Source organism: Psittacula echo, assembly GCF_963264785.1.
Source record: "Psittacula echo genome assembly, chromosome: Z".
NCBI lineage: Eukaryota > Metazoa > Chordata > Aves > Psittaciformes > Psittacidae > Psittacula > Psittacula echo.
In genome coordinates, this window is record NC_137742.1 from 27,661,788 (window position 1) to 27,675,326 (window position 13,539).

The 13,539-nt window shown below is 36.3% G+C and overlaps 1 protein-coding gene across 5 annotated transcripts in view; it reads left to right on the top strand.

Annotated features, from left to right (window-relative positions):
- CERT1 (ceramide transporter 1) overlaps positions 1–9,078 on the top strand; it is a 72,995-nt gene extending 63,917 nt beyond the window's left edge. For 3 of the 5 annotated variants that reach the window (XM_080637173.1, XM_080637175.1, XM_080637172.1), the window contains 7 exons: positions 584–679; positions 1,353–1,485; positions 1,593–1,663; positions 2,865–2,993; positions 3,779–3,908; positions 5,901–6,088; positions 7,363–9,078. In XM_080637173.1, coding sequence (XP_080493299.1) covers positions 584–679; positions 1,353–1,485; positions 1,593–1,663; positions 2,865–2,993; positions 3,779–3,908; positions 5,901–6,079 — 738 coding nt within the window. In that variant the 3' untranslated portion in view covers positions 6,080–6,088; positions 7,363–9,078. The remainder of the gene's footprint in view (positions 1–583; positions 680–1,352; positions 1,486–1,592; positions 1,664–2,864; positions 2,994–3,778; positions 3,909–5,900; positions 6,089–7,362) is intronic. The other 2 variants (XM_080637174.1, XM_080637176.1) reach the window with 1 other exon arrangement.
- Positions 9,079–13,539: the final 4,461 nt, after the last annotated feature.

Below are 13,539 nucleotides of genomic sequence, written 5' to 3' on the forward strand. Positions count from 1 at the left end.
AACAAATCTTTTGAATGTAAGCATTTTGGTTCTTTTTTCTAACAGGCAACTGTGCAAAAATGTCAATGAAACAGAATAGGCATGCTTTGCTCATGAGTGTTTCTTTCAATGCTATTCCAATATGAGGTTTGATATTCACTCACTTTTTTAGAGCTTATCTTTCTCCCTCATCCTCCCAACCTTTGTTAAGCTTTTTAAATGCTCTTCAGTTAATATCTTGCAGTATATTGTAATTCTTAGTAGAGATACCTGAAGTGAGTTCCTATATGCTGAAATAAAACAGTCTTAGGTAGAAATAGTGAGCTCTGAAGGTTTATAGAGGTGCAAAGAAAGGATAGGAAGTACTTGAAAAGGATGAAGGTGGAAGTTGAATCACAATTTTTGATTCTTTTTCTGAAGGCCAGAGATACCTGCTTGTTCTTAACCTGTAATAGAAAGCTCTGTTGTCCAAATTCAGCTCCTGCACAGGATTTGAAGTATTGACTTCTGGCTTCAGGTACTGTACAGTCTCTGCCCAAGAAGATGGAAGGAATGATTTAATGTGGTTTGTTGGTTTGTTTGGTTTTTTTTTTCTCCTTTAAAGGTGGAAGAAATGGTACAAAACCATATGACGTATTCCTTGCAAGATGTCGGAGGAGATGCCAATTGGCAACTAGTGGTAGAAGAAGGAGAAATGAAGGTAAACATTTGGGATTTTGCTTAATTGATATGATATGCTGTGAAGACAGATACTTTCAGTCTGGTGGACTTGGCAGTGTTAGGTTTATGTTTGGACTTAATGGTCGTAAGGATCTTTTCCAGCCTGCATGATTCTATGACTTTCTGGGAATACTATCAGCAAGTTATGCTGTTAAACCTTCTGAGAATAGGATTAAGTTAGGACTGGAGTCCACAAAAGTTGTGGCTTCTACTATATTTATTCATACAAAATTGTATGTAACTCTTGTAATAGCTTCATCTTTGCAGATTCCTTTCTCATTATTTCCTACTCAAAACTTGGTAACGTGTAAATTTGATGTCTGAAAATGTTAGAGTAGCAAGTTACTGTGATGGCTGCTGTACTCCGCTTGCATGGATTCTTGTGCATAGTGATAATTAAGGTAGCTTAATCATTCTTGGAGTAGAGATTCTTAAAATACTTATGTGAATTGCCATGAAAGGATGCCTGCATTGGTACTTACCAGAGAACACTGACATGGCAAATTATTCATATGTTGGTCTTATAGCTAAGTGGGTGGTTTGATGGTTTTGGTGGGGTTGGTTTGGGGTTTTTTTTAATATTTTTTAAAAAATCAAGCATGATCAGTTTAGATAATTTCTGTTCTGCTTTTCCTTCTTTGTGTTTGGTATAGGTATACAGAAGAGAGGTTGAAGAGAATGGAATAGTTTTAGATCCTTTGAAAGCAACCCATGCTGTTAAAGGGGTAACAGGGCATGAAGTCTGCCACTACTTCTGGAATGTTGATGTTCGTAATGACTGGGAAAGTAAGGAACTGGTTCCTAAGCTTTGTGTGTTTATTGGCAAGGATGTTGTCTATAACACTAACCTAATGTGTATGCTTGATTTTTCTCTCCTCCCCCTCCTTTTTCAGCAACAATTGAAAATTTCCATGTTGTGGAAAATTTAGCTGATAATGCAATCATCATTTACCAGACACATAAGGTAATAACACTTAAGAGTTTAAGTCTAATCTTATTCTGAATATTTTAATGGCTTAACAATTTAAATACTGTTCAGAACAACATTTCAGAGCAAGTTCTCTATTAAACTGCATCTTTGTCAGATAGCATAATTGGTTGTGTTTGTGTCCGATAGAGCTTGTAATAACAAATGAGGACTGTTTTTAATCTCTAAATGTATCACTGCCAGTAAGACAGAAACCTTCTAAAGGAAATGGAAGCAATTAATGAACACTGACCTACAAAGAAGAAACCTATAGCATTATATGTACGCTTTTTTTAAAATAACTTAAGCTATTGTTGCCCACAGTTAGTTGGCATACACATTTGCATTATGAGGTGGTATAATTGATGGTATAACATTTGTTCTTGTAACTTCATTATGTCGTGTGTGTGCTCACCTCCCACCAGTTCTGGTATAAATTTCCTAAAATGTTCATTTGTATTATAACGTAACAACTATAACTTAAATATTATAAAAAATGTTCAAAAAATGTTCAGAATCATTTTAAATATGCATGCTTCCAGTATGAAACAAATATTTTTCTTTGTGAATTTTACCAATAATGTGGTTAAAAAAAAGTTTACCTTAAAACTTTTTTGTGATTTTTGAGACAGTTGTGTAAACTATACAGTGTTGTTAAAGCTAGACTTTTTTCCCGTATTGTCAGAAAAATGGCTTCTGTATATTTTCTTACAGACTTCTTTGTTTCTGAAACTTTCTCTTAAGATAGTATCAGTTTACCACATGTGTCTTACTGAAGTATTAGCTTTTAGAAATAATACTTGTTTTAAATAGGTCTCTCCTTCTTTCTCTCTGGAGAGTAACTGTAGATGCATCTGTTCAGTTTGTAGCTTGCAAGTATTCACTTAAACTGTAAGCCTGACATTGAGGGAACAGAAGACCTGCCTCTTCCTGTTTGTCTATTGAAAAAGTCATTCAAGCTTGTTTTTATGCATTTCAAAGGCCTTGAATTTTTGCTTCTTGGTTTCATTAAAAAAAAAAAGTCAGATAACCTGATATGCAGCTGTATAACAGATGTGTTCTGTTTCAGTACTAACTTGAAGGAACTTTTACTTATATGACTGACCTGTTTTGCCTTGCTTGCTTTTAACTTTATGCAAGGGTAGCAGTACTTAATTTGCAAAACTGGAAAAGCTTATATTCAGGTGTTTCTCTGCAGAGAGTGTGGCCAGCTTCTCAAAGGGATGTGCTGTATTTGTCTGCCATCAGAAAGATACCAGCATTCAGTGAAAATGATCCTGAAACGTGGATTGTGTGCAATTTCTCTGTAGAACATGATAGTGCTCCTGTAAGTGTTTATTTTCATTCTATCAAGGTCTACTTTTACAGTAACATTTTCTATTATTTGGTGATGCATGTGCAATACTTGGGAGGGAGGGCTGGATATGCAGAAATTCCGTTTATTTAAACAATGACCTTATGAAAGCATTCTGAGACAAAAGCTTTCTTGCCTTATCTCAAGAGTCAGAAGATTTAAGGTGCTGCAGCACAATGGAAGCAAGATTTCTGGAGATGTGAAAACATTTTAAAGAATTGAGGTTATATTGTATGTATTCAAATCAATAACTCTTCAGTATTGTCAGATAGAGGAGTAGGCTTGTATGATTGTGTTTGGAATCTGTTAAATCTCCCTCTTACGTCTGCCTTAGTTCTGTCAGATAGTAGGAGTGATTGCTTTCTTTGCAATATTTCTGTGCTGATTGCTACGTCACAGCCTGCTTACAAGGGAAAAGGTACTAACCAATATTTGTGAATACTAAAACATTGTTCTTTAAATGTTTCTTTACTCATTTGTCAGAATAATTGAAGTAATTCACTTGTAATGTCTATTAAGTAAACAGAAACCTGAGATTCAGGCATTTTGGTTTAGCACTTTCCCTATTCACCATGTACTTTTCATTTTGCTCACATTCATGTTACATCCATGTAGTGCTGGAATGCAAACTCCTGGAAACACAGCTTCTGGAGTGTCTTAGCCTTTACAGTAAATTAAAGTCTTAGCAGTCAAGTAAATTGAATTTGAAGCTTACAAATGTGGGGTTTTTTTGTTTTGTTTTGTTTTTTTTCTGGCAGCTGAATAATCGCTGTGTCCGTGCCAAAATAAATATTGCTATGATTTGTCAGACATTAGTAAGCCCACCAGAGGGAAACAAGGAAATAAGCAGGGACAACATCCTATGCAAGATTACATATGTAGCTAATGGTAAGTCTAATGTTTTTCAGTATGACATGCGTGATAGATGCTAATTCTGGGAAGCTGAATACTGGCAAAAAAAAGTTTGATGCAGTTTTCTGTTAAATTTATATATAGCATCACCCTTTTGGTCTTCATGTTCAGAAAGACTTGAATTAATGTGCTACATGAATCAGTGAATAGAATCATTCATTGTGTGGCATTCTAGGAGAAATAAATGGAAGTTGTGTAACCTAGTCCTAAGTACAGAACCTTGGGTGGAGGACAGTGGGCAGAAGAAATGTCTGCAACTGGAATGACTTTGGTATAGCTTTTAGTTTTAGTAATAGTATGGTTTTTTTCATGTATTGCTGTATTCCTCTTGATCCATCTTGCCAGGCTGAAAAAGCTGCTGATAGCAAATATACATTTCTTAACCTCTGTGTTAAGAAGGAGCAAATACATTTTGCATAAGGATGTTTGCAAGCTGCTGCTGTGGTTTAAGCCTAGCCTGTAACTCAGCACCACACGGAGTAAGCTGCCTCACTCACTGCTCCCCTTTTTCTCCCCTACTCCTGGTGGGATGGGGAGGAGAATCGGAAGAATGTAAAACCCCACAGGTTGAGATAAGAAAGTCCAGTAACTAAAGTATAATACAAAACTACTACTACTGTCACTTATAATAATAATGATAAGGGAAAATAACAAGGGAAGAGAATATAAAACTAAAAAGGGAAGGGGAAAAGAAGCCAACAATAAACACAAGTGATGCATAATACAGTTGCTCACCACCTGCTGACTGACAGATACTCAGATCTGAGCAGCGATCTGGGCCTTCCGGATGACTCCCCCCAGTCATATCCTGGGCATGACGTGCTGTGGTATGGAATATCAGGTGTTCTTTCTCTGCTCAATTCCGGCTTCTTGTGCCCCTCCTCACTGGCACAGCATGAGAGACTGAAAAGTTATTCATCAGAGTAAGCATTACTTAGCAACAACTAAAACAATGGTGTGCTATCAGCATTGTTCTCAGACTGAAGCCAAAACACAGCACTGCTGCAGCTAATAGGAAGGAGAAAAAATAAAACAGTTATTTTTTCTCCTTCCTTCTACTTAACTGATAGAATCCTTAGTATTGACTATAAACATATTCCTTCCTTCTATTTGAACATATGACTTAACATATTCCTTCCTTCTATTTAACTGATAGAATCCTTAGTACTGACTGAAAATTCGTCCAAGCCAAACTGTATTGTTACTGTACCTGGTTTTTAGCAGTGTATTGTAGTACTGGAGCTACATACTTGTTAGGTGCTCTCCTGCAGCTACAAAACACTTGAAGAGTAGGTCACATACTACTTTTAACCACCTATTACATGGCATGCTAAAGAATCAGTGCCTGAAAAATTGGTTCAATAAATCTTTGCCATATAGGAATGATGTAGTTTATAGTAAATCCTGTACAAGTAATACTATATGGTTTTAAACCCTAGGGTAAACTGGAGGGTTTTTTCCTATTTAGAAGTTTCCTAATTACTTAAAAAAAAAATCATTTTCACTGATAAATTCTGAACTGTGATTTTATGGAAAGTGGCAGCTTTTTCAGCAAAATACTTGCCCTATGAATTGAAGCATATTTTATAATCAGTTTGAGGTTTTTTTAAAGTGATTTAAAAATAATTTGTAAGACATTGGCAATGTAGCAATTCTGCAGACAAATGCAGCAGTTATTGAAAAATCAAGACTGACTTCCATTTTCTTTGAAATAAGACGGAACTTGAATCACTTGTTCTCTGTTTCCAGGAAAGAGAAAATCATCTTCCATTTGGGCATTCCCCAAAGACTCACAACACATCATGTTTAATGTTTTCTGAATAGTGGCATCGTAGCCTTTAATATTAACAGTAGAAAGTGCTACAATACAAGCTTTAAGGGCATAAAAGAAAGTGCTGATCATTCTTCTTTCCTGTTACTACTTCAGAAAGAGTTGCAGGAATAATGAACTTAAATTTTCTTTTCTAGCCTTTAGCGGATTTGCTGTATTTCAGTGTCTGTCTTCCTATCTGCTTCTAGTGAATCCAGGAGGATGGGCACCAGCATCAGTTTTACGGGCAGTGGCAAAACGAGAATATCCAAAATTCTTGAAGCGTTTCACATCCTATGTGCAGGAGAAAACAGCAGGAAAGCCTATTTTATTCTAGTTTTAGCAGGTATACATTCCTTTCCCTCATTCTTGAGTCACTATTGTAAATTTAAGGCCAAACAGAAGTATGCAATCTAGAAATGTCTTGTCATGACTAGCATGAATTCAGTGCTTAGTTTTAATATATGTGTGAAATACATACAGACCTGATCTAGCTGAAGATGTCCCTGCTCGTTGCAGGGGTTTTGAACTAGTTGACCTTTGAAGGTCCCTTCCAACCCAAACTATTATATGATTCTGTGATTCTAATTATTTTTTTAAAACATTCATGTAACTCATTTATTATTAGCATAGAAAATAAGGGCTGCACAAGCTACCAAGTAGTAGCATTTGTAGACTTTTACTATTTATCTTGCAAGTTTTCGTATATATGTCTGATTTATGTAGAAGTATAATGAATGAAGTATTGTTGTTTTCTCAGCTATCACAGACAATTTACAGTTCTGAAAAGAATACGTACTGGAGTTTCTCTAGAGACCCATGAGGTTTCGATGTCTTAAATTTACTTTAAAATGTATATCTGATAGAATATTATGAAGGTCAAGGTATTCTTTTATACTGACAGAATAGTTTTGATCTAGGATTTTTATTAATGGAATTCGACTGACAGACCAGTGTTGATTAGGAGAGTATTTAAATGGTTATGACTCAAATTTTTAGCCTTTCTGATGAGCCTAAGAAAGAAAAAGGATTTACAGATACTTTAAGTCAATGGATGTATTTTAATGGTATGGGTCATTGAGCTAATTTAAAATGATTTTCACATTTAAATGTGATATGACATTAGAAGAGGATTTCTTGATCACTTTGGGGTCTGTCTCAACCTTAAACCTTAGTGCTAAATAAGGCCTCGCTTAATTTTTGTTAGTATAGACTCTTAATGAAGTATGTATCATGTTATTACTTGTAGTGTTAAAGCAATCAAATTCCATTTGGTTGTTCTGATATTACAGCATGATCTGAAAATGAGTTTTTATCTCTTTTTTCTATGCATGACACAGGCCACCTCTATTTTTTGTTCTATTTATTATGTCAGATTCCAAAAGCCTTAGTCATCAGATTACTTCTGTAACAGGTTGCCCTGGAATGATTGATGTTTTCAATTGCATATTGTTAGAGAACTACTGTAGGTGAACCTTTAAAAATGCATGTTGTCATGAGCCTACAATTCAAACGTGATCTTAACAGTGTTAATGCTATTTAAGAAGTTCAACAAGTTCTTGCTTTCCAATAAGTGTTCAAGTGTTTCAGTCCTGTGTTTTTACCTTTGCTCACCTGCAGCAATTGGAACAAGACTGAGTGAGCATTCCGCGTTGGAGAAGTGACCATGCATAGAGCACTCCATGCTGGAACGAAGGATCTACAGTCTTTTTATGGCCCAAGTTCTAGGCTTTATATGCTGAAGTGAAGAAGGTGTTGCAACACCATGAAGCTGAATATTTAACACTAGCTCTCTCCTGCTAACTTTTCTTGCTGAATCAGTGTGCAATTATAAATACATGTATTGATAACATGTATATGGCTCTACTTTGATTTGCTTGCTTTAGAAGAGGAAGAATGCATACAGCTTTGAATCTCCAATGTTACTGCTTTAATTTTAAAAGTTGCAGAATTTCACTGTCAGCCTTCCTAAGATACACAGTTTTTGTGCATGTCTAAAAAGCACAAAAGGCAAATGCACATATAGCATACTGTATGTGATGTTTCTGGGGGGAGGGAGGGACTTCAGTAAGGCCTAGGTGACTTATTGATAGATTTTGTTTTGCTTTGTATAATCACATTTTACTGCTGCTGGTTTCTGTACCGAATCACCTTGTCACATAAAATGTCAGTTAATAACTGAGGGCTGTCAATATCCTTATGACTTTGCCTTTTCTATTGTCTTACTCTTATGACGATCTTTGGTTCTGAAGGAGTAAGAGTGTGAAAAGCTTTATTTTTTTTCAAGATATCTTTATATTTCTATTGTATTTTTTAGTTGTGTAATATGTGCTACAGAATTTTTGTTATTAAACACAATCCAGAAATATCTAGGAAGATTCCCTGTGAAATGGCAAGAGACTGCCTGAGAGCTAGAAGTTATCTGTCCATGATGTATGTGGACTGCTTTCTTGCATGATACCCAGGGCTTTCCTGAAGCTGTGAGAAGGTACACTATGATATTTATTGAAGTAATTTGGACTACATAGGACAATATTACCAGACTAGAATGAGGATGAGTCCATTATTTTCAGATCCTGCATGTGTTTTCATCATCTTAATAAAGCCATGCTTTGAGGTTCATGTAGAAAATTATTTCCCTCTTGATCGAAACCCATCAGAGGTATAAGGATGCATAGTTCTTATCAGAAAGTTCCATTTAGTTGCTGTGAGAATTTAAATGTCAGATATTTGCCTGCCTTGATTCTGGAGATATGCTTATTAGGAGAGGACTATGGCAGATTCGTACTGACTTTTGAGATCTCTCATCTGTGGTCCATAGTTGGAAACTCTAGAGACTTCTTGGCATTTCACTAAACTGTGTATCTTGAGAAAAAAGTTTCAGATTTTTTTTCCCAAAAGCAAGCTGAAAGTCTTATTTGAAATAGTATGGTAGGTGCCTGAAAATAAATATAATATAGTAACTTATTGAAGATTTGGTAAAAGATTAGGTGTGATCTGCACAGTGTTGAAAAGCTTTGTTCATCTTCTCTGTAGAGAGGAAATCTTATATAACATATGATTACACATGCATGCAGATTTCATGCTCCATAACTCTTCCCTTTTTATTTGCCTTTCTCTAACGGTGTGCATGGAATATGCCTTATTACAGAATTACTCTGTTAATTTGAATATGTAGAAAAGTGCCTATATGGTAATGCTGGTAAGGCAGATAAGATGAAAATTTGTACAAGTTTACTGTATCATCAGTGAGCATTTTATATGGAGATGTAAAAAAAAAACTTATACCTCAGATGTACTTCATCTTTTTACAATCAACCAAGCAATGGTACATTCCACCATAGCCACTGATGGGAACTTTAAAAAAAAAAAAAAAAAAAAAGAAAGAAAAAAAATCAAAAATATAGAGTTTAAGTCCTGATTTGCCATTTCTGGTAATTATTGGAACATGGGATGGGTAAGTTACTAATTTAATTGGATAGCTTTATTTTACAAAAGTATGGAAAGTTTACAAAGCAGTATATAAACCTATATCATTAGTTGCATTTGCACTAAATGTGATGTACTTTTGCGATATATCCTGTAAATAAAATTACACTGCAGATACTATTTGTAAAGAATACATTTTAATTTTAGATAAAGGCACTGGTACTTCATTACAGCTAGCCCTGCCCGATCAGTTATGAGAGGCTTCTCAAAGGCTAGGGAAGGAGTTGCAAGACTGAGAAATTGGTATTAATTGACTGCTTTACAAACCAAATTTTAAAAATGCAGTTGTCTGTAGGCTTCTCAGATTGTCTGTGTGTGAGTAGCCATTAGATGCTTTATTCTGGAGGGGATCTTGCTTTCATTGTTTTATAAATTTGCACAGTCTCTTGAGCCCATCCATCCATCTCTCTTTTCAATCACTGCCACATATCTATGCACTATTGAGTTTACTTCTTCCTGTTAGTGGATGGGTAGTTTTCGTACAGCTGTGGTGATCTTTGCAGAGGCAGCTCCAGACTCTGGGATGGATGAGTCTTACAAGCTGAACCAGTTTGAAGGGTTGAGAACGCAGCAATCTTTTCTCCATCAGATCTCATTCTCTGAATACCTGTGTCCAGTCAGAGAATTTGGATGTTACCTGATTAGATATGAAGGAAATAATTTGATATAACTTGTTTTGGGGATTAGGATGAGATGGTCATCCTGTCTGAGAACCTGGATATCTTACTTTGACAAATTTATCTGTGAAAAATATGATGCACTTTGGAAAAAAAAAAATAATTACAGTTTACTTAATTGGGCTGAGCTGGCTTATCTGAAGTTGTGCAAATTCTCTTTAATCAGATTGTCCACCTGTATTTTTGTCAAGTTGTACAGATAACGCTGTATTTGAATTGCCACTGTTCATCTACAGATTTAAAACATGAATCATATTTTTGAGTACCTTGAGTGTGTAGAGTGTAACTGTTCTATAATAGCTTTATGATCCTAATGGTAAGTTTTAAAAATTAAAAGAAGTTGGCTCTTCCATGTTACAATCAAATTTAAAACCGTTATTTAAAAGTTAAAAGTATTAAAAATTATGAAGAAAAATCCTGGTTTGTAGTTATTTTTAACTTTCAGTGCTTTGGAGAGACTGCTATAAAACACTTTTTATCTTTTAACTTACTTCTAGATAATGGTAGAGTTATATACAATACTATAATGTATGGAAAACATTTAACAGGAAAGCAGTTTGCTTGTATTACTGAGGTTACTGAGATGAAAACTTGAATGCCACCTTAGTTTATATATTAAAAAAGCTTATTTTCTGCTAGCATGAGAAGCATGTTAAAAGATACTCCTGTACAGTACAGTCTTAACGTAGAGCACTTCCAAAGTATTTCAGCTCTTGTCTTTGTACAGAATTAACAACATTATGGAAGTTTCCATGGGAAGAATGGAGATCCAGAACTGACGAGTGCCAGAAGATAAATCTGTGCCTTTCTCCAAAGTATATTGATTTTTTAAGAACAGAGATGAGCTTCTGTAGAGCAAGCTTGCTTAATAGCAGAAATACCTGGTGCCTAATGGATCAATAACTATCCTAGCTTTATTTGTTATGCAGGGATATCTACTCATTACATAGTGATCAGTAAAGTTGTAGATACAAGTATGTAAGACAGGAGGAACAGTTTGAAATAACAGAAGGCAGCAGCTGCACAGAAAGTGCAACTTAAGCTCAGCTGCATTGGGCCATGCATAATACATTGCTACAAACACAGAATCCTGAGGTAAAGCCTGCCCTTGAAGAATACAGCTATTTTAGCTGTGAAAAGGAAATAAATAAAAAAAGATTAAAATAAGTCATATTCTTGGTCCCATAAGCTGTGGATGTAACTTAAAAAATACAAAATTTCCAGTAAGAAGTGGTTGAGCATTTCTAAGCTGGCTGGGTGCACACCCTACATACAATGAATGGTAATCACTTAGGGTTATGCCATGTAACTTACCAGTGTATATTACTAATAGCATTGCTATTATCTTTAGTCTCCAGCTATAAAATCTGAGCTTCATAGCAGGAGAAAGGTGTATTTCTTAGATAAAACAAAGGGATATACTTTGAGCACCAGAAGGTGTCCATGTTTCCTCAGCTGTAATCAGTGATGCAGTAAGCCTTTCTTTTTAACTCCACACACCTGCCTGTTCTGTGCATGGACAATAGCTAGAGTAAGGAAGGCTGGTAATGTGGATTGCTGCAGTTTTTAAGTTTTAAACTAACTCTCCTTTAAAAGAACTATTTTAAATTACGGGTGTTAGAACTTAGACCAAGCAATTGTAAGACCTATTGTCATCTAGTGTGTAAAAACTTAAACTGGGAGCTTGCATTCAGTCTCCTTTTACTTGAGCTGGTCTGCATGAAATTCTGTGTGGGATTTTCTGCTCTTAACACCACTGCATTAACATCAACACTCTGTGACTTGTTTGCTGTTCCACTTACAAATATGGAAGGTCAATTAATTGAGTGCCCTTCAGAGGCAGTAGGAAGGACATGCGCATGTGTACCTGCAGTTTTCTGTGGCTTTATATATGCAGGTACCTACCCTTTGAAAAGCTGGCAGGCAATGTTCAACCTTACTGATCCATTGAACATGTTTCTGAAATTTCTTGTCATGAAAGACAAGCACCAGATCATGGAAGTCTGTGGCAAGCGACTCCTAACCAGTGTTACAGCAGCAGGGTGTGATAACAGCCTGAGGATTCCCACCTGCCAGGGTTGGGACTGCAACTGAGTCCCAGAGCAACCTGGCACATTCAGCTCCCCAGTACAGGCAGAGCCCCTGATCTGTCTCTTGCCCCCTGGGACAAGTATGCTGAAGAATTGGAACTTGGAGGTGTGGGACAGTGCACTGCCTGATGAGGGTGAGTAACACCTGAGTATGAACAAAGGAATTGCAGTTGTGTCTGTACCTTCCAGTCTAGGTCACAAGCACTCACACAGGTCAGTCACCTCACTGCTTGTACCCTGCTGAAAATCATCACTACATATTCAACCCAATGGCGTTGTCCAGCTGGTGCTCAAGCACTCAGCTGGCCCCATGCCCTGCATGCAGAGCCCGCATCAGTGGAACACCTGAGACACTGCACCTGGTAAGCCCCAACCCAGCTGTCACAGTTTATCTTGTCCAAACTGCAGTGTGTTGAAAACATAGCTGTCAAAAGTCTTTTTTTTGAACTTTTGGTGGGAGTGGTCTTTGCCTTCAGTTGTTAAATGGGGAAGTTGTGTGGTGCTAAAGGGTGGCAACGTCTCTGACAGGTTGGTATGTTTTAGTAATGCATGGAATGGTTGCCTTCTATGAAGAACTTGAGAAATTCAAGTGGGCTTCTTTGTTGCTTTTCACAACCTTTTATTTTTCTTTTGTTTGAGCTGCATTTGAAAGCTCGGGAACCTAATTCATGTATCATTAAAATACAGGGAGGGTAACTAACCAACCTAATATCAAGAGAGGTGTGCTAAACAAAATCATTACTAGTTCAATTCAATTAGCAGCTCTGTAATGCTCTTGTTTAATGTGTCAATTTTCAATACGCCTGTCAGGTGTGAGAAGTCTGATATTAAAAAGAACAGGTAATTTACTGCTTTCTCATTAACTAAGACTTCAGTGAAAAAGATGGAAGTGTTAAAAGATTTGAAAACCTCTAGCAACCATAATATTGCTAAATTGTTTTCTAACACTGGTTGTGTCAGAAACAGTTTCACTATCATTATCTTGTGTCCTAGCTGTTCATGTTACACATGCTATTACTTTACTATCCTGTTGTGAACAGGTATACACTTGCTCTTTGATACTCTGTAGGTTCCTGGGCTTGTGCTTGCGTTAAAACACCTACTGCACTAAGGGATATTAACTTCATGTATTACTTGAATGAAAAACTTTGCATGACCAGGCAAGATACATAAATGGTCCCTCAAAATAAAAATCAAAACAACTTAAAAAGCAGCACCAGGATGTGGGTACACAGAATGATGAACTCAAGTCTGATGTTTTTGGACTGTTAGACAATTTGCTTTCTAACAGGTATCTCCCCAACAGAAGGAAGGAAAACTCCCAATAATCAGCATTTACTGATGTTTTGAATAGCACTGATTTAAACTGTCCACTCTTGTTCACATCCACAAGTGAAGGAAAAACACCCAGTAACTGAAACTGACAGGTAGTCCTTTATTCCCTTCTCTCCGTTTTGATTTGCCCTCAAAAGGCTTTTTAGAAAAACAACCCTACTCAGGAACACTAACGAAACCAATGCCTTAACTGCCCCACTTTTCAA